At 38.2% G+C, this 22,518-nt stretch overlaps 1 protein-coding gene across 1 annotated transcript in view; it reads right to left on the bottom strand.

Annotated features, from left to right (window-relative positions):
• The window catches only part of XRCC4 (X-ray repair cross complementing 4), a 139,510-nt gene that overhangs the window by 70,247 nt on the left and 46,745 nt on the right, over window positions 1–22,518 (bottom strand). Inside the window, exons 5-7 of the mRNA XM_027634610.1 lie at window positions 15,772–15,938; window positions 10,751–10,903; window positions 10,265–10,368 (exon numbers count right to left, since the gene is read on the bottom strand). Coding sequence (XP_027490411.1) covers window positions 10,265–10,368; window positions 10,751–10,903; window positions 15,772–15,938 — 424 coding nt within the window. The remainder of the gene's footprint in view (window positions 1–10,264; window positions 10,369–10,750; window positions 10,904–15,771; window positions 15,939–22,518) is intronic.

Genomic DNA, 22,518 nt, shown 5'->3' with positions numbered 1-22,518 from the left:
GAACAATACTGTAGCCAGGTAATCTGTCCCGGAAGATCTGAAGTCTCAGCTGCAGGCACAGAGCTGAGCTGAGCTGAGCCAAAGCACTGCTGGAAGATGTTCTCCTACAAGTTGAGTTTATTTCACCATTTGAAAAAAATACGTTCATTAAAGGGACAAAAAATAAACTTACTGCCATGAATGGGTTAATTAATGACAAGGCTGTGGGCAAAGAAAGGTGCAGAGTGAGAAGAGGATGAGGAAACCAGGTGGCAGGTATAAAAATGATGCAAAATGTTCCTTTCACTGGCAAAAAGGTGGCAGTGGTGAATACAAACCAGCATTTCACTGCCAAAACACATGTAACAGGGATTTGTGCAGTATCAGCAGATTCCTCTAGAAAACTACAGACCTCAGACCCAAGTAAGGAAACTTACACCAACATTACACACTGGTGTTAAATGCAGCTTTATATTACATCGTGTCTCTCCTTATTTTCCTGAAATCTACATTTTTCCCATGCAGTTCCTGCTCCCCAGCTCACATTGCGTTACTCCCCACTCACACTGATGTCTGAGGATGGACAAAACTGAACACAACCACCTGCCCTGCAGAAGGACCAGCATAAGAGATTTCAGATTTTTGGTGTTGCTTGAACAGGTTACACTCAATAACTTTCCAAGTTGTTGTCTGATTAATCAATTAAATCATGGAAATTACTTTGGTCACTCTTGAAATTTGATATTATCAGCTATCAGTTGCCAAAGAGGTGCTTACTAAGGTTTGTGCTGAGAAAGTTTAATATTTTTATGAAATAAAAAATAAGGTCTCCTCTCAAACTAAACAGAGGAATGGCCTGGTAGTAAATTGGGAGTCATTTGGAATCAGCATAATAAACTGGTTTTCTGCCATGGCCATCAACATCGAAGACTAATCTATTTTGATTGTGGATTTCAAACGTTTGAGGCAGTTGTTTGGTTGAGAGAGGTTAAGAAAAACTATTATGGAATAAATGGCAATTTTTAACTTTTATTATCTTCCTAATACATTCCAAAATACTAGTACATGCAAATGTATGCTTATATACATTTTTTACTTTAATTATGCTGAAATCGGACACAACTGGTATCTACACAATAGGTTCTATATTTTACTCCACATTAAAGCATTAAAAAAGGGCATCCATTTTAATTTATAGTTAGATATCTAAATTTCTAGAACAGCGGGTACCAGCCGCTCACTGAGGAGTGAGGGCTCCTCTGTTGGCATGAGGAGTGATATTGTCCCTTTTTAAAGGTGGACAGAATTGATAATGAGTTATAAATGAGCTAATAATGGCACTTTTATAAGCTACAAAGGAAGAAAAGGTTAGCTTCTGACTATAGGGATACATTCTTGGGAAAGGTAAATTACTTGGTTTCAGTTTGTGAAGACTACAAAAGATGTGATGAACAGTCCCAGGTGATCAAGATCACACCTTTTATCTGCTGCCTCACAGGAACAGGAGCAAAGCTGTCACCAGGTAAAAGGTTGTGAAATGGGGAGGAAATCTGCAGAAAGACTAATCTATCTTTGAGCTTGTTTTTACTTAAATTTATTTAAAGAAAAGTTAGATCTTTAGCTTCTAAGAGAGGAGGGTTATACTTAGGATGCACAGACATGTATCACCTTTTTATCTGAGTACACAGCTTTCAAACAGAGATCTACTTTAAGCACAGTGAAAATGAGGCCGTTTTAAAACATACATTGCAAAATAATGGGAAGGGGGTTTTGCCCCCCGTTTTCCTAAATATATACATAAAGCCCTAGACCTCATGAATTGTCATTTTGCTTTTTACAGAGCACTAGAAGTTGTCCAGTTACGTGTGTCCCATTAGAGTAAAATAAAACAGACATAAAAAAAAAGTAAATACAATGAGGCATCCATAATTATGAAGAAATATATTCTCTCTCTGATTCAGTATGTTGGGTTCTAGTCTCCACCCAGCTAAAGAAAGCAGAAATCAGAGTTTACAATACTTTTGATTTGGCATTATATCTTTTGTTACTTTTAATTTATGCAGTAAGTAAAAAAACAACTAACAGGATGCTGACGGCTCCAGTTTTGAAAGCATCTCCCCTCCATCTTTTAGAGGATGTAACTTAATGTTTGACCTGCCTGAACATAGCTTTGTGACTGATGGCTCCTCTGTGAAATCACTTGGCCAGTGAAGGAGCATAAATCAACAAGCTCAGGTTAATCTTCAAAAACAAGCAGAACACAGCAAAACGCATGACAGAAACTGGAGCTACAGGTGCCATTTGCCTATCGTCTCCAAATTATTTTAAAGCCAATTCTTCCTTTCTAAGTTTTACAAATTTCTAATTTGCATGAAACTCCTATGCAGTGGTATGGAGATTGAGGAAAGGAATCCTTGAGGAGAGGCTTTCATGCTAAAGATAAAAAGGAACTTCTCAGCTTTCCAGTACAATGACTGATAAAAAAAAACCCAAACTGCTTTCCAAGAAATGAGGCAACATTCCAAATGATTTCTGTGGAATTTATGTATCAGTCAGTGTTATCATTTAGTTTTTCTACTGAGTAAAGCAATTTTTTTTCCAATACAATTTTATCACCTCACCCCCACCCCTAATATCTTTTAGATTGATCCATGTGCTATTTTAAGAATAAAAGCTAAAGGACAAATAGGAAGCTGATTTTATGACACTCTCTTTTACTTAAGATAGATATAAATAACAAAAATATCCAATGAAATAAGCAGGATAGAAGAGAAGAGGAAGAGGAAATAAGTTTTAAAAAAAGACCCAAAACAAAAAAAGTTTACAGGAGTATTACATTCATGACTTTTAGACGGAACAAAGAGATTCTTGGCTTTGCTTCTTAATCAAAGACGTTTTAAAGGTTAAAATAAAATGCTTTTCTATTCTTATTTTTATAGTATGACGATTTTGACATTTCTTTAGGTGTAAAATCTGTTTCCAATCAAGTATTCACTGGGTTTGAAGAAACAAAAAAAGAAAAGGGCTGCAGTAAGCAAATCCAAACAGGGAAATCAACTTTTAAATCTAGAGAAGACCCACTAGAGTCACAGGGTGAGAGAAAATTTGCAAGTTAAAAACAAAGATGTGTGCTTGCTTTAACCTGGGTAAGTAATAAATCAAGGGAGCAACCATAGTGCAATCTTGAACAACCCAGCTTTCAATCAAGATAGGCTGTTTGCTGGAATGAGACATTGTAATACAGTTGGGAAGCAATTAGGATAATTAGGACAGCGAATGTTACACAGGTGGCCAGATCAAATGTCCTTCTAGCATTTTGTCAGAGACAAAGCAACACTCCGAACTAACAAGTGGTAGCTTGTTCCCGTGCAGAAACAAACTGGGATAGGTAAACAGCTTGTGGGAACTTCTGATGGCTTGACTCACTATTAGCTCCAAGAAAACACACAGGAAAACATGAAGTGTAAGAAGAAAACCTACAAAATATTCAACTTAACATCAGAAGAGCCGTTACAAAACGTGAAGCAGCCACCAGTTGTTCAGCAAATTTATCTGCAATGTGCTGCTCTCTGGTCTGCCAGAACCTGCAGGATCCAGGCTTTGTTGACTGCCACAGATAGGAGTCCTTTCCATAGCTGAAGATAAGGGATTTTATCCCAATGTTCAGGATTATAGGAACATGTTATCAGTCCCCTGCAGGAACCATTTTTTCTCAAGAACCAATACTACTTCTCTTTGATGAAAGGATACCTCTCCAAGAGCTCCTAAACTCAAGATCAACTCTTTAAGCTACAGCCATATTTTCCAGAGGGAAGGAAACACAAATGAGCTGTGTTACTTGAATGTGAATTATTTTGTTTTCAGTATATCATGAAGTATACCTAAATATTTTTGATGGTGAGAGAATTGGGATTGTTCAGCCTGGAGAAGGGAAGAGTTTGGGGTGACCTAATTGTGGCCTTCCAGTGCCTGAAGGGAGCCCATAAGAAAGGTGGAGAGAGGCTATTTACAAGGGCCTGAAGTGGTACAACAAGGGGGAATGGCTTCACACTGACAGAGGGCAGGGTTAGATTGGATATTAGGAAGGAGTTCCTCCTGTGAGGGTGGTAAGGCACTGGCACAGGTTGTCCAGAGAAGCTGTGGCTGCCCCATCTTTGGAAGTGTCCAACGCCAGGTTGGAAGAACCTGGTCTAGTGGAACGATAAAGTTCATTATGAAGTTGTGTGACAGAGAGGTTTCACTGGCAGGTTTGCATCGCATTGTGCACTGAATTCAGTAACTTCTATGATCCATAATACAAGTATTGAAGCATATTTTGGTATAAGAATAATAATTATTGCTATTTCCTTTGATGACAAGAGACCCTAAAAGGGCCATTATGCTGGATACTGAACAGACTTAAAAGCCCAAGGACAAACAAAAGCACTGGAATGTGGATTACCCCACGCAGGTTGTTGATGGCTGGCAGAGGTTTCCTCCTCACCTGATAAGTAGTTGCTCTTTAACTGTTTATTGCGGGGTGGGGGAAGGGAACGGAGCAGGGCTGTCAGTGGCCCTGCTCCAGCACCACCAGTGCTGCAGTTTCACAACTGATGAGTTAACGTTCTCAACCAACAGGTGTCCAAATAGGTCCAGGAAGAAGAGAAAACAAAGAGTCTCACCAAATTAGTGCTCTCGTGAAGATGGTCAAGTTACACGGTTTTATTTCCAAAGGAAACAAATATCTGCTCAGTGCGAAGTGTCTTTACTCACAGAATTTATGTCCAGCTCTGCTCTAATTAACTCCCCACCCTCTCAAAAGCATGGACAGTAAGAAGGTCTGTGCAGAGGTATAAACAGTCTTGATAATTTTCATAGTAAAATGTGAAAGTAGTACTTTATAAATCCCTCAGTGCAATATTCACATTAGGATTTTTAAAGGGACATGGAACATATTGGTATTTGCACTGTCTATGTATTTTGACCATGGCACCTGGTACAACACAGAGGGAAAGCAGCTTGGCAACCACAAATATTTTACAGGCATCAAATCATGGGTTGGGGGGGGGATCAATGTTAAGTTGCAGGAAAAAAGGTACGTACAGCTTCAAGGGAAAGGAAAATGATATTATTCCTTGTGAAGAACCATTTCCAATTATAGCTTGACAAAGAAAAAGAAATAATTTAGGACTGAAGTAAATTAAATGGCTAAATACTAAAACTTCTTAAAAACAGACTTTTAAAGATAAGCCCTCACAGATGTAACTTTACTGTACAGCACAATTAGGTGCTGTTACAACAGGCTTTTTTATTATTATTATTAACTGTGATCAAAGCTTATTAACCAGCAGCATCAGGCCATCGGTGGATTGGACTACACAAGAGAGCTAATTAAACTTAAGAAGCCACAGACCCCTGAAGGCACAACATGCAATCCCCAAGGCAGGAATCTGAGTGAAGGGGATGAGAACATTTGCATAGTGAAGCAGTGGAAAGTGGAAAGGTGCTTCCTCTTATTTATTGTGGGCACAACAGTGAGTTTATTAGAGCGACTTCTGAATCTGTCCTCACCATCAAACATGCAGAAAAGTATGAGCACTGAGTGTCTGAGGACTCACTTAATACGGAATATTTCCATACACATGGCAAGAAACACAGATCATAAAATTTACTTAATCCAACAGGCTAGATCATGAGGTTATTCCTTACCCCAAGGAGCACTAACTTCCACCAATTATAATGTGAAATACATCTAAGGGACTCAGGGACAAGAGAAACTAAAATAGAGAGGATGCAAGCTGAGTATAAATGGGTGCCCGGTAGCCTTGTTTTGCCTACAGGCAGCTACATACAGTAGCATTATAACTGGAAATAAGAATAATACATTGTAAAATAATTCCTTCCATTGCTTATCTCCCATCTGCTACTTTATTCTTCACACATCTATTACAGATTGCAGTATTTAAATGTTTCCCTGCAGCTTCATCACATACTTGAGAAGAGGAATAATATTCTCTTTTCTGGTCACTTTCCAAACACTGTGAAGAGAGAAACTTTTTCCCTCCACCTACCTTTCCAGCTGCTGGGAAGGAAGCAGAAAAGTTTATCCAATCCTTATTCCTGTTTAAAAAACTTTCTGATGTGGATCACTAAAGTATTTTTCAGCTAATAAGAGGGTCTAATTTGCAGGGCAAAGACATGAGTGCCAACCACAATATCAAATAATATTTTATTAGTCTGATAATCTTATTGTCATTTTAGGATCTCTGGGAGGACTCAGCAGCAATAAAATCCAGCACAGAGGAGAAGAAAAAGGAATCAGTGGCAGCTGGGTTACGTTCTGGATTGTCCTTAAACAAGAATACTTAAAGAATACTTTAATTACTTAGTTAAATTAAATTAATTACTTAAAGAGTGCATGTTTCTACATTTTAAAATGACAGAAACATCTTGCACCAGTGTGGTGGCATCATGCTAAGTCACCCAGTCACTCTTGTGGACTAAGAGAAACATAGTAATGGCCACTTTTAGCCATTTTTTTTAGCCCTTTAAATAAAAACAGGTCCAGTTGGCAACAGCACATGAAAAAGGCAACAGTCTCATTCCACTCAACACCTCTGTGACATTTCCAAGCCTGCTCCAGTTGGTGAAAATTTGTTCATGTCCCAGTAGGGAAAAAAACAACTACTACCTGTTTTTGGTGACTCAGACAGAATCATACCAACCCTGGACCAAAACAATAACAATCCAAACCAAAAGCAACTTCCCACTGCTCCCAAGAAACATTCCTAACACCCCATTCATGAAGAACAGTAGAAGGATTTCCTTCATCTTCTCCTTCCTCTCTCAAACAGGAGCTCACAGGCATTTACAAGGATCTGACACATCATCTGTAGCTGCTGCATAAGAATTTATTAAACTGCAGTGAAAGCTGGGATCGTGTGTCTTTTTCAATCTCACATTCACAATCCTAACCAATATTTCATATAAATTTCACCCTATGCTCATGGCTCAATGGGCAAAGCTGTTGTGTAGAATGGCATACAGTGTTATTTATAAATGTAATACTGTTTCTAAAAGTTTTACTTCTCATACACATCAGAGCTGTTTTTCTGAGTGCTTTAATATACTTACTAATTCAATTTTAGTTTTTTCTTTTACAATACAAAGCATTAACTACATCTCTGTGTAGATTAGAGACAAAAACTGCCATGTTTCAGTTGATCTTGGCTTTAAGCTATGAAGCAGAAACTGCTGTCAAAAAGCAAACCCTAAATCACCTACAAATAGTACTGTAAATGCCAAAAACCCTAAAATTTTAGGTAAATTTTTAGGTTACACTTTATCTGCTACTGTAAGGATGAAGCTTCTACTCTTATCACAACATTATTGTCCCTATCTTGGTAACATGTATATTTTTCTTCAAACCTAGATGTCCAAAATTGACATAGCACTGCATCAAGGAGCTCTTGGTGAGTCCCCACCTGGGGAAGGTGATGGCAGTCCCTGGAGATAATCCCAGCTTTAGGTGGCAGAAGGAGCTACACTAAGCCCAGCTGGAGATATTGTTGGTTTTCCCAAGTGAATTGTAAAAGGACTGAAAATCATGGCATTACACTGTGTTAGTTCGTTTTGCTCATAGTTGGTGTATCACAAAATGCAAACTGGTTTAAATAAATCACCCTTAATTTCACACTCCAAAGATACCAGGACTGATAACTCTCCATCTGTATTTTAAGACAAACAGACAGGCTCATCTGAAAATGTATTTATCTCATGTTATGTTAATTTCCATGTTCTAATTTCTTGAATAAAACATTGTGTAACACGATATCTTATGCAAGTCATTCAACTAGTTCACTAGTTGACCAGACAGCTGGGAATCTCATCACAGATGAAATAAGTCCCAGTTTTCAGGCTCTAGTTTCTGCCCCTTTACAAAGATTGCGATTAATCATTCTTATACTTTTTCTTAATATTTTTCTTCCTTGGGTCCTGTTCCAATCTTTGGATCAGATCTACATCAGACTAATAATTTAATTTTTATTATAAAAAAATGCCATTTAATTTTCTTGTAGTATCTGTAGTTTTTTTTCCAAAACTACTGGAATGCCTTCAGTGCCCCAAAAATTAAGGAAGGAAAACAATTATTGATGGTTAAGCAAAATCTTCAGAGTTTTAAACTCTGTAGTTCAGCGTATCCTGAGTAGGTGACTGATTTTACAACGTCTGTGTTTCACAGCTTCTGTTTCACATCCTCCTTAGCTGACAGAACAGAACTACGGTTATGATGGAACTACCCCTAGTGTTCACCTCTAAACACAAACTAAATCACCTGCTGAACACCACTGCTTTTTTAATTCTCAGTGAATTTTTTGGATGTGCACATGTGGAAATGCACTCTTACTATGCATATATGGGCATATACCCACCTGTCTTCACTTCCCTCCAAAGAATTTATTTAATTATGATCTCCTCTCTTGATTGTGGGTTTCACCAGTATCTACTAAAATGAACTCAAAGATCTTTTAATTCTTACTGACTCCTGCATTCCACACAATGAAACTCCAAGTCCAAAAGGAAAAGCAATTTCATGTTTGACTAAGAGATAGGAAAACTAAGGTAATCAGAAAAAAAAACAAATATAATCTGTATTATCTTTTATGTCTTACAGTCCTTAATGTTTCATGTATCTATAAGCTTCATTTATCCACTCATTCCACTCATCCCTGAATCACTGTTTTCTCCATGGAGACACGGTCTGCCTCAGACTTCTTTTTGCATCTGAAAATCCTACGCCAGACTTCAGATACTCAGCACATATCTGTGTTTTTCTATTGTTCATTGAAAGAGAAAGTTGTGCACACAGGGGGAGCATCACTCCACCTAAGTGATGCTCATTGTGCAGGTGCAACAATGCCATTACCTTGAAAAACTTTTATTGAGTTACCCAAAGGATTAAGTTTACAGTTTTCATATTATTTGCAAATTTTGCTGCTGGAAGAGCTCTACAGTCAGGACAAGAGAAGGCAAAAGAAAACACATTTTTGTTTACAACGCAAATTAAAACACAGTTGCTATATTTTCCTATTACACTGATCAGTCCACAATTGGCTGAGTAGGGCAGTGGGGGCTGTTTTCATTTTTAAATGCATGTATATCAAAAACTCATTCACTGAACTAGTTAAGTCCCCCTGAATCTAGAAAAAGACTCAACATCTTCCACTTTTCCTTGCCTTTTCACAAAACAAAGTATTTCTCACCTTGTCATCTGAAATGACCAACCAACATTTGAAAGCAAAAATTTCTGAAAAGCACAGAATAACAATAAATGATGTCTTTCCATTATTTCAATTTTCTCCATTTGCCTGAAAGCTCTGCTTAATTGATATTACCCCAGAAAGCCCTCAACAAACAGGCTCATAGGAGTGACAAAGCTGTTTATCACTGGTATCAGGGTTTTAGACACTCCTGGTTCCCAGGTATGCACAGAAAACTGGTGGTTTACAAAAACACAGTGTTGTCTTGATTACCTTTACCTACAGTGGAAATAAAAAGCTCCAGTGAGAGAACCCACAGAAATATATATATATATACACACACATACATACATACACACACATATAACCATATAGCAACTATCAATGCAGTTTTGAAACTTATTTGTCCTGTATATTCCTATTAGTTTGTCAAAAACTTGCCAAAATTCTGATTCATGGTATCTGGTATTGTAGAATGGGCCATCGCTGTATCCCACACACTTTACAAGATTCTAGTCCTGGAAAGATTTGTCAAATTAAGTTTCACGAGCATCTTCACAAGACCAAAAATTCACTGACAAATTAAAGATAATTCTGCTATAAATACATTTCTATTCCATTTACATACACAGCTCTTTTTATAGCTGTTAAACCTCCTCTCTTTCCATCTTTTTAAACAGTATTGAAACTGTCAGGAACTACATTTTACACTTTATCAATCATTGTGCACACATCATGATTCCCAGAATTTCCAATGGAACTGTTGATGGTTCAGGTACTGTTAAGACTGTCATTAGTTTTGCAAAGTGTGCAATTTGTCATTTTGGAAGAAGTGACAGTGCCTTCACTTGCGCAATATGCTTTTAAACCTCCTCTCTCTAATTTGAAAATGGCAGTATTATCCTCTGCTTCAAAAGAGGTATTTTTAAGGCTTGCAGGTTGGCTTGTCACAGAGCAATCTGTCAGGTAGTATTTTACCTTTCTTAAGGTTTATTCACATAAAGCCTGTTTGTGATATCACACAAAGACAATACTTTCTGTCTTACCTGATGGTAAAGAGGCCTGTGTTAAACTTTCACTTTCCTCATCAGTGCTGGTATCATAGTCATTTTCTCTCTTTATAACCATTTGAGTAGTAGTTATACCGTCCCTAGAAAACAATAAAAAATTGAAAAAAATTAGGTATTTTTGTTTCCCAAAGGAATCAAATAATTCAGAGAGAATGTATATGAAAATTACCACCTAATGAAATGGCAGGGACACACTATGAATGGAAAATCAGCTGCAGCCCCACATAAAACAGGACAGATTCACTGGATGTTTAGTTACAGCACCCAGAGCAATATGCTGCTATTTGCAGGGGTGCCAGGAAGAATCCTCCTCTCCCACTACTAACAGCATTGTTATGGATAACCCAACTCTCAGACAGGAAGAACTGTCACTCCCTGTTAGGGCCAAAGGAATGCAAACTAAACTAAACTAAAATATGCACCAGGTAAGATACCAAGAAAGCCAAGAAATTTAAGGAATACCTGGTACACTTGGCATCTGCTGCAGATTCTTTGGCTTCATTCAGCAACCTCTGTAAGTTTCTTATCTTTGCCTTCTTCTCATTCAGCACCAGAATAAACCGGTTATAAAGATCTGCCTCCAGCTTCTCTTTAGCCTCCACACATTTTTCCAGCCTGCAATGTAAAATTAACTATTGTGCTAATTTTTCTTAAAATAATTTGCTGCTTCCTGGAACAAAATTCTGTAGTGAGGTCAGACTTCCTCTTACAGGAATCTCCATTCCGAACCATGCAGTACCAGTCCAGCACCTTGTGTCTGAAACAGCAGCTTTTCTTTTTCCCCCCTCAGAAAAGTGAAATGAACTTTGCTACCAAAAGGGGAAAGTTTCCAAATGTGAACATTTCTCTTCATGCCTTTTTTTTTTTATTGGTTCCTGCACAGCTCCAACTAAAATTTAAATAGGCAAGTGTTCTTTGTTTTCACTACTGAATCACCATAGTTGGTATACCTTGGCAGGATACACACAATGAGATTATAAATATATATGATTAGCTTGACAGGTCTCAAATTTGGACTACACAGTCTGATGTGAAATATATATGAAGAGGGGGGGAAAAAATCCCCAAAAATAAAAATGTTTAAAAGCTCTTAATTAGTATCTTCAGAGTAAAATATTCTTCATGCTTTTTAAGAAGTTTAATATGTACCTGTGAATAGGTCAATGTCAATAAAATGAACCACAACGGAAATATAAAATTAAGAACATGGATGTATAATATCTCATAAGCAAAGAAAAACTGGAATACAAGCAAACATGAGCCCAAGAAATTACTTGTAGCAAATGCAATTCCATATTTGTTTCCTATATTTTATAACCTTTTAATCCTTGCGTTGAACCACAAACATTTTTTTAGCTGTGTACACAACAAGCAAATAAACATCTTGATAATCTTGCTGATCATGGTAAATATAGCAAATAGTCAAACTTATAAACATTCTTTTCACCAATCTGTGCAAGGCTGGTAAGAAAAGCCTAGGAGGCTTATTTTGTTATTAAACCCAAAAATGTAACAGATTTAAAAAATACTCACTTATAAAGTAAGGTATTTCAACAGACTTCCTACATAAATACTAATCAATTTGTTCACAGATCAAAACTATATAGGATGTAAGAAGAAAGGCAGTAGCAAAAAAAAATTAAATCTAATGAAATATTAAGTCTACTGTGCAATGCTTAAGGGATATGCTTGATAGTTGATAAATAATTCATCCAATTTAAATGCAAATAGCAGAACATCATTACCATATGGATCAGTTCAGTAATGCTTAAATGAAAGATCATATGTACTAATCAACTACCAGGAGACTTTCCACCTACAAAAGGGAAGTTAACTGTTTAGTGGGGAACAAACAGGCAACTCACAAAGAATCATAAACCCTAATAAAGGACCCAGAAGAGCCTGGACATGCTCAACACTAATTGTGCCTGTATAACTAAAAATTGGGTGAAAAAAAGCATTTTGTCTAAATATGCTAATCCTGTCTGTATCAAATCCTATAGAACAGTCCCCTCTCCCACAGAAACCAGCAGAAGTGATCACTGCTGTGCCTCTGTTTTGCCAAGCCACTAGTTTGTGTTGGAGCAGTTGGGGTTGGTTCAGACAGTTACATTGAGAAATTTTGCTCATTTGGCCAAAAAAAGTGCCATATAAAGACAATTTCAGTGAGGCCCTTGAATCCTGCAAAGACATCCACTGATGAAAATCCACGTAAACGGAAACTTCCAGTGAAGTAAAGCTGATGCTGCCTGTACTGTAAGTAGTATAGTACAGGAACCAATGGTAATTCTAGATAATTTCTTCAGTCTCTGGAGCAAAAAATTAGCATCTTGAAATATATATACTGACTGTATGCACAGATTAGAATACTAACCCTTCCTTGTGCACAAAAACCTATTAGTTGTATGCCATCAGTTAATCTTATATGATTGCTTTCATTTACAGGAACACCTTTTTTTGTTTTTCTCTTTTTAAAGTTATGCACATACAAACACATTCACCAGACACAGGTATGACATTAATTTGGCACAGCATACGATCAGTATAAATCAGTATTACAGTAATGCTGTATTTACAAGTTCATCATGGCTGGGCTTCGCGAACGAAGATTTGGGAAGGGCTCTACCCACGTTTGTTACAAGCACGTTGGTGGCTGAAAAGGCCAATACGAGATAGGCACGTCCGGTTGCAAAAGGCACAGCAGAAAGACTCCTTAGGTGGTATATTCTGCAAGACACGATTCTTTCTGTGTTGCCTTTTCTCCTCAAGATTCTGCGTTGCCTTTTCTCCTCAAGTACGTTGCCTTTTCTCCTCAAGGTTTGCAAGTTATGGGCCTTTGAAATGTACTATTATATGGCATATCTGGTACTTGAAAAACAGAGCAGTGAAAAAGCAACAATCCTTTGCCACTTGGGAACAGGGATGCATTAATTATGTAGGTGGAGTGGCTCTGTGGAGCCTTTAGGATTCACTGAATCACCTGAATTACGTGACCACCAAGCAGAGCTGTCTGGGTTTCATTCCAATACCTCACAGACTACAAATACAAAATTTAATTGCAATTCGCCACATGCTGCTGCCTGTGTGTGATTTGTCTTCCTGAAATACCACCTCCCCAGGCCAAAGAGAGGAACTGCTCATCTCAAAGACAACTTCTGAGCATGGTAAAATAAATGGAGGTTAATGGCTGGATTGGTGCTTTCCATTTTGTGCATCCTCAGATCTCTCTGCTGTGTGAGCACAATGCTTTTAATGTGCCAAAAGCACCTAGGTTGACAGGCATCAAAAGGTTTGCACAGCCCACTGAAACCAACCCCTATGACAAATAATAAATTGAGAAAACCAAGTTCTTTTAAGTGCTGCCTCAATGCAGAGCAATCCCACACAATTCAGAGAGGTCAACGTGAACTGTGTAACTTACTGGCACTTATTTATTAGTGGTATTGCCCACAATCCAACAATAAGAAAAAAAGAATTCAACATCTCTGCTATTCTCTCTTGTTCTCAGGGCTCTAAAATAATTCCTGGATCTCACGGCACTGCTTCATTGCATTTCAGAGTCACGCTCCCCACAACACTGGCAATGGTATGGAATCCTGATGAGCTAATGCTGAAGAGTCAGTTTCAAGCACCAAAGTACCTAGCTTGCATTTTTATAAGCTATTTGTGGTTTAAATATACTGTCACTGTAGTTGACCACAACATAAATAAGAGTTATTTTGAATATGGCTTGTCTACACCAATTTCAGACATCTGAAAAAAAAATACATACCATGCCCAAATCAGAAATTTAATTGTTATTGTTCAAGGGATTATTTTGCTACATATTATTACAATTAATAACAGGGTTGTTCTAACCCCTGTCCAACCTGGCCTTGAACCATCTGTATGAAATATGAACAACAGCTGTTTTGCTCTGATATTTTAACTCATCTATTCCTGAGATAAGCTTGCACACACACTCATCCCCAGGCACCCACTTGCTCACAAAACCTCTGTGATGGTCAAGAAAATTGGAGCAGGGAAATGGAAATGGGATGATAGAACTACTCCATCCAGTGCCCCATGGTCAACCAGAATAAAACCAACCCTCAGAAGTCTGCCTGCTATGTTTTAATTCTAATGAAATCCTGAGAAAAGAGACTTTGAGCATAGGGAACTGCAAGGCTTGAGGCTGTGGAGTTGATATGCTTGAGCTGCAGGCGAGGTAAGAGCACAATTCTCCACATCACGTGCTTTACATTTGATGTTTTACCACTCAACAACACAAGTGATACAGAACGTAAATCCTGAAATCCTGCCTGCTGAACAAAGGCAGGCAGAGCTTTGTTCAGCTCTGAGAAACTGGGTCCTGCTTTTGGAGCCAAAAGAGCAAAGAGTAGACTGGGCTGTGGCAAAAAGAATTTAAAAAACCCAACTCTACCAAACCAAAGAAAAAACCCAAACTAAAAAAAAAATCCCGCTGTTTGGGTGAAAATTATTTTTAAATTATTTTTCTTCTCCATTTATTAGACATGGCCAAAGACTGGTGACCATAAAACCTTCAGAGTTCATTTTGAAAAACCATGTTTCATCTATTCAAACTATAAACACACCAAAGAAATCCACCAGCTTTCACAGCTTCTGAGAGCAAAGTTTGTCAGGCAACTGTGATTTTTTTTTTCTTTTTTTTTTCCGCCTATTCTTTGGGGTTACCCTGTAAAAGTGCCACCCCACCATGGAAATTGATACAAGCACTAATGCCTCTTACATATCAGCATGTAATACAGTACTGGTTATACAATACACTATTGTTCAATTACACTGTTAAGCGCTAAAACATTACTTAGGGAGGCCCTAAGCCTGTCAGGGAGACTGTCAGGAGAAATTGTTACTCTTTTTAATGAGAGGGAAACTAAACCATAAGTCTCTTTTTCAAGGTAAATTAATGCCAATTAGCTACATTCTTTCATCAATCTTCCTAAATGTGGTTTTTTTTTTAAAGTAAAGCTATAGAAAAACAAGATAAATCTCTTGACTTCTCTGTGCTCAGAGTTTTATGCTGAAACGAGCGCAGATTCCTTCACTATAGAGTGACAGACAATTCAGATCATAAATGCAACAGCAGTTATAAAAATCTCCTGCAAAATATTGGCATTTTTTCCCATAATACCACACTCTGGCTGCTTCCACAAGGCAAACAGATTGAAGCAATGGCAACTTATTTCCCACTCAAAAGTGTAAATAATTTAAACTGCTAGTGCTAAGAATTATAAAAAAATAACATTAAGGAAAAGGCTTCCTAATGAAACTGAAGAGGATTCAATAAAAATTAAATGTTTGTTTGTTTTTAATTCATAAAGCTAAAACCAAATTTAATTGCAAATTTGTAATATTAGTTGTATCCTTGACAAAGAAGATCTACAACTACATGGGCTGGAGGCAACTGAGCTCAAAACACCTTCCAAGTGCATAAAAACCTGTGTTCACCTTGTGAAACTCACCTCTTCTCTGCATCACTCCAGTTGCTGAAAAGCCTTTCATTTTCTCTCTGCAGGTGCTCATTTTTGGCCTGCAGTTTTCCCAGGCTGTCCAGGCAGTAACCAATGAGTTCCTTCACCACCTTGGCCGGACTTGGGACCTCCTGCAGCTTCACAGAGCCAAGTCTGAACTAGGACACAAGGACAGAGTGTGTTATCCCAACTGCACAGGAAGGATCGCAAAACTTTGCTCCAATAAATTTTAATACTTAGCAGTCACTTTGTCATACAGAGAATTGAGAAATGTGGAATAATCTACATGCCAATTATTTGCAGAGGTGATGAGGGGTCTGGAGCATCTCCTTGATGAACAGAGACTGTGAGAGCTGGGCCTGATAACTCTGGAGAGAAGAAGACTGAGAGGGGATCCCATCAATCCACACCAATATCCCCAAGGGCTGTCAGAGGACGGTTCCAGACTCTGTTCAGTGGTGCCCAGTGACAGGATAAGGAGCAATGGTCATAAACGAAAACACAACAAGTGCCCCCTCAGCATGAGGCAGAACTTCTTTCCATGGACATGGCAGAGCCCAGAACAGCTGCCCAGGGAGGGTGTGGAGTCTCCCTGCCTGGAAACATTCCAAACCCATCTGAACAAGTTCTTGTGTCACCTGCTCCAGGTGATCATGCCTGGGAAGGGGGTTGGACTGGATGATCTCCAGAGGTCACTTCCAGCCCCAAATATCCTGGCATCCTGTGGTTTATACAGATAATATCTAAGATCTAATCAGCAAGTTGTCACCTCCAAGGTTCAGACAGCAAGTTCTTAACAATAAAAAGAGTCCTTCAATTAAATAGGTAGCCTTGTTAATTCAGTGAGATTAAAAGACAGGATCTATAATGAACTATTGTATTTCTTCAGCAGTAGGGATGTTGTTCAGGGTACACAAGAGGTCTGAACAGATTTGTTCTGTTGTGTCTGGGAAAAACAATAGAAAACTGTTGGTTTTGTTATGATTTTTTACGGCTCAGCTATACATACAAACCAGCACCAGCTGAACTATAAGTGTGCAAAGCTGGGTGAAGATACCCAAATACCCAACATGGCAGTTTGGGGCAATGGGAGAAGGATATTGAGGCTGCTGGAAGAGGGTCACACATGTTATCTGAGGAAAAGCAAATCAGAAATGAAGGGCCTGGCTTTGGTGCTCTGGAGTGGGCAGAGGATGGGGAATCTGAGCTACCTCAGGGTACACTTCTGCAGCTGATAAAGCCTACGCAACACTCATGGGGCTTTCTGAGCCTCGCCACACCCAGGAGCACCACTGTCTGACTTGGCAGAAAACTGAGGGAGCAGCTCCTGAGAAATGCAGAGGTGGGCTGGATGACACAACCCAGATTTTGGCCAGCTCTAAATCACAATACAAGCAGAACTTTGGGGGAAAAAAGGTATTTAAATTACTTGGCTTCCACTGGAAGAAACATCGAGTTGGTGAGGGGTATGTAGAAGGAGAAGGGGGTCTTCTCTTGCATCTTGTAATTATCAAAAAGACTGACATAAAATTTGACAAAAGCATTGCATTTCCCTATGAATAGAACTATTACTCATATTTTCAACTTGAATACAGAGCAATAACATCTTAAAGTACATAAAAATGTAAGCAGTACATGATAGGGAAGAGTTCAACCTGTGTTGTGGCTCCTCACCTATTAAAATCAGAAATGCCATTTCATTCCTTTTTCACGTCTTTTTGCTTGGGAAGGCATGGAGAATAACTAAAAAAAGACATCATTAAAAAAAAAAAGGTGTATTGTTTGTTAACACCTTTTTAATAGCAAATTTCACTAACACAAAGTTTTGCTGAAAAGGGCCTGGTAACATAACTGCACACAAAGATTTCAAAGGCATTGTTTGAAACAAGTAACAGTCCTTCAAGTTGGATCTTTTATCTGTGGAAGTCTCTGCCAACAACACATGACACCATCATGACCTTCTCCAGTAAGGTCAGCCTATTAGAAAACGTGACAAACCCAAAGGTTTAATTTCCAATTAACCACATATCTTTCCTGCAAACTCATATGTGCTGTCTCTAACGTGTTGTTGTCTTTAGCTGACATACATCTGATGGCTGCGGATTAAAAGATGCTTTCAATTTATTTTTGAAAATTAGATTACATTATCAGTGACCCACAGATTGGCGTGTATTCCCTGAATCACACTTGCTGTCTGACAGCATTAACAAAGGTGGACATTTGCATAAAGGAAACTGTTTTTCATCACTTGCAAGCCACCACCACACTATTTGGATAAAGGCTTCATGGCACACTTGAATACTGCCCACAGAAATAGACAGGCACAGTAGCAGAGATAAAACAGCCACGCAATCTCCTACTTGTACTTTGAAGGAAATAGCAAGGAGAGTACATCACTTTTGTTTTATGCTTTAATATTATCAACTGAGACAAAGTATTAAACAAATACGTTTAAATGGGACAAATAATCAGTTTTCTCTGCACAAAAGAACAAAATATGCATAATCCTAAAAAACGGGTTTAAGTGAGTAGCAACAGATTTCAGCTGAAAGCCTGATACCACTGCCAACCAAAATCACATCAAACAAAAATCAGACATTTCAAAAGCAATTGTAATTATAAATAAACCAGACACACAGAGAATTTGGTTGTCCATCTTCCTCGCTGTCCAAGTCCTACACTGACAGTCTTTAGTCTTTAATTCAGTCTTTATGCAAAGTAATTGACTATTATCTACTTTCTTACAATAAATTTCATTGTTCTGTTTTCTGTGTCTCAGACACTGCATGGACCATTTCAGTTCTCCTACATATTGCTTAGTTTTTCCTTGCAACTAAACCAAGAAACACCCTAGTTATTTGTCCTTCATCACCAAAACCACAGTAGTGACACTGCAAACAATTCTAGGAAAATTCAGTAGAAGTGGTTGAAGATCAGGATACCATAACAAAGAGTTAACTGGGTGGGATATCAAGGTAAACAGACCTTGCTTTCACTCCTTTCTTGCAGGAGTGAAAGAAAACATCATTAACACTTTACTGAGCTAATATGACACTCAAGGTGTCTTTAGTTTGGATCATGTTTCCAAGGTGATTTTGTAAATTTGTAATGGTAAATTTTAATTTTTTGTCAGTTTTGTAATTCCTGCACGTTGCTGCTCCCCAGATCAATTTAAATTTCTCACCATTCTTACAGTTGCTGTGGCTTCCTGGCTCTGTATCATCTGCAGATGTAACTAATGTGCCTTCTGCTTCCTCTTTCAGATCATTCAAGAAAACATTATGTAAAACACTGAAGCACTAAACACTTCATTTATAAAGACAAGGAGCAGCTCTGCTAGAAGTCCCAGGGGACACCACACTGACTGTGACTGACACACTACTCCCCTTCAATATCTGTTTTATTGTTTGTGAGGATTTCTTTTAAATTGTTATTTTTTTAAAGACACATAAAGATGAACACAGACAGACTTAGAAAACTGTGTTCCAATAATCAGAAATCACAGTCAACATGTATCACTGGACCATATTTTAAGCTTAAGAAATAAAAACAAGAATTAGAAGCTTATGACAAAAATGTCCTTTTCCTGTCACCCCTCACCCTGCCCATCTTCTACAGATGAAGAAAGCACAAAATATTTCAGAAGGAACTGAAAATCTTCTTTAGTAATTTTTCTTCTACTTACTTATGCTTACAGGAACATATTTTCCTTCACATATGAAAATAAAAGTTATTGAAATATGATACAACACACATTTTTCACAGAAAACTCCAAAGCTGTATGAAAACGACTTCATTCTATAGAGACATTAAAATTTAATTTTGTATTAAATATTATGTATCTGCTATATAATCTTTGCATTACTACACTGCACTAAAAATGAGTTATCATATCCAAGGCAAAAATTACCAGAGGTTATGCACTGAGAGGAGAAGCCATTCACACAGCAGTGCCTGCACACTCTCTGAGGCAGAATCGGAAGCTGAATACTATCAGTGAGCTAATTTCCAATAAGAACAATTTTTCATTGTGACAAACTAGTCTAGAATTAAAAAAAAAAAAAAATCATGCTGGAAACTCTCATTTCATGTGCTTTGCTGGTCATGATCTCTCTCTATGTTACTTAAGTATCCTAACAATCCTTTCTAACAGTGTTTTTTTAATACGAAATATATTTAAGGAATTCTGTACTTCCACAAGGTAGAGAAAATATTTAGACAGATTTTGTCATTTCTTTTCCTGGCAGGATAGATACAGTGTTTTTGTATATGTGTATATATATATATATATATGTATATATGTATGCGTGTTTTTATATATATACATACACACATATATATACACTGTATGCATGTGTGTGTCTCTTCTATTAAATCCTAACCTATAATATTTCACTTTTTCCTTCTCTGTTTTGAAAATTAATTAACAATTAATTTTTTAAGAGATCACACTTACAGGTACTTAGGTCTGATTTTGAAATGAAGATATTCCTAGTGTGTGAACTCACTGATGGAGCTCTAATTGTACAAGTCAACCTATAGCCTGTAACAAAATCACCTCTAACTCATCTCACTCAACTTCCACTTTTCCTGCCCCTGAATAAGACTCAGACATCCCTATGCTTTGTTTCCAAGATGGTATTTCAAGCTGTATTAGCACACTTACGAACACCTACATCCTTGCAGACAGAAGCTGCCTCTTGCAAGGAATTGCCTAAGCAACATCCTTTCACCAGGGAAATATTGAAGGAGAATTTGAGGGGAAAACAAAACTTTGGAGCAGGCCACCAGCCTGAAGCAGCTGTTTCATCCCCACCTGGCTCTGTGGGGACCCACAGTTTGTAAAAGCAGCTGTGGCCGCTGCAATGAAGCAGAAAAACCCTGCAGACCCAAACAACAACAAATTTTTTTGTCATCATCCTGTCCCAAGCACAGAATCACAGAATGTTAAGGGTTGGAAGGGACCTTAAAGCTTATCCAGTCCACCCCATGCCATGGGCAGGGACAGCTTCCACTATCCCAGGTTGCTCCAAGCCCTGTCCAACCTGGCCCTGGACACTTCCAGGGATGGGGCAACCTGTGCCAGGGTCTCACCATCCTCACAGGCAGGAATTTTTCCTTCATGTCTTATCTAAACCTGCTCTCTGTCAGTTTGAACCCATCCCCCTTGTCCTGTCACTCCAGTTCCCGATAAACAGTCCTTCTCCAGCTTCCCTATAGCCCCTTCAGATCTTGCAGGTGCTGTGGGGTCTCCGCACAACCTTCTCTTCTCCAGGCTGAACAACCTCAACTCTCCCATCCTGTCTACATAGGGAGATGCTCTTTATCAATTTCATGTCCTCCTCTGAACAAGGCTCCAATGCCTCTCCTGCACTAGGAGGGAGTGACACTAGCAGGGACATTCTGATGGCAGAGTTCAGCCTTGGTCCTTCCATGCCGCTGCTAAAGCAGATTCAACAGGGTCTTTGGGAACAAGAGAAGATGGAGGAGCAACCACGGTGTTTTTAAGGAATAAAAGTCTTAAAGTTTAAAACTGTATGTTTTCTGTACTCAAACTCCATCTTCATCTCCAGAGTCAAACCAAACAAAATGCTTTACTCATCTGTTTTATCAATGCTTACACAAATTTACACCCGGAACTGCCCTGCCAGGAGAAGATAATAAAAGCTGTACAGATGAACTATCCTGAAATTACCCACCAATGCCCTTGCGTACTGTTGGTACTGAAACCACAGAGTTAGGGATCTGCCATAACACTCAGGACAGCACTGAATGTGTTTATTCAAATTATTTAAATTGAAATTCACTTAATTCAAAAGGAATGAATTTAAAAGGAAGATGTCCCCCTCACATGTAAGATACAGCAACTTTCTTTTCTCAGCTGAGAGCTGCGGCTCTTGAAAGGCAGATATTCTGTGATTTCCAGAATCAGCTTTGCTACTGCCAGTTAAATATCAGCTACCTCTTCTACTCCACATACACACAGACTCTGAAATAAGGTAGAATCAATACTTTGATAAAAGTAAGTTTTCACTACGAAAATAAACAAGTATTTAAAAGAGGAAAATGTTAATGAAAATTCATATACAGGGTTAAAGAATATGACCTACAAATGAATGATGCTGACACTTACACAAAGAAAGTATTGTTACAAGCTTGAATCTGGAAAGCATTATACCATTTTTATTTCTTAAGTCAATCAGTGAGTGGTCTTGAGTTTTTAAAGCTGTGCCACTATTATCACCAGGGAAATCATTCAACAGTAACTATGACATCCCTGGGTGTGGTAATGAAACAAGTACACTAGACTTGCACAATACAGTGATGACAACGTGAAAGCAGAAGTTGCTTTTCTAACAGCAAACTCTAGGAAGCTAGAAAATATTACAAAGTACCATGAAAGCCAAGAAATCTGGCCAGTTACATCAGACAGTATAAAAATATGATCAGCAACTACAAAAAAACAAGTTTAAGATAAAAATCCTGCCTTTCTACACTCCTTGCCTTTCCCTCCTGAAATGTTATTCATGAGTAAAGTATTACTTCATCCTTAAAAAAACCCTACCAAAAACAAAACAACAAACTTCCTTTTTGACGAAGGTATTACATCTATCCCAGAGCAAAACAGCTGACATAAGTGATTGCTGTTTTTCTCAGATTTTTACTACAGGCTGCAGAAATCTGCCACACAAATTGCCATCATGTTAGCTACACATCCACTGGAAATGAAATTCCACC

This window comes from Corapipo altera, unplaced genomic scaffold (genome assembly GCF_003945725.1).
Source record: "Corapipo altera isolate COAL_440 unplaced genomic scaffold, ASM394572v1 61411, whole genome shotgun sequence".
NCBI classification, from domain to species: domain Eukaryota; kingdom Metazoa; phylum Chordata; class Aves; order Passeriformes; family Pipridae; genus Corapipo; species Corapipo altera.
This window is presented reverse-complemented; position numbering and strand designations above follow the sequence as displayed.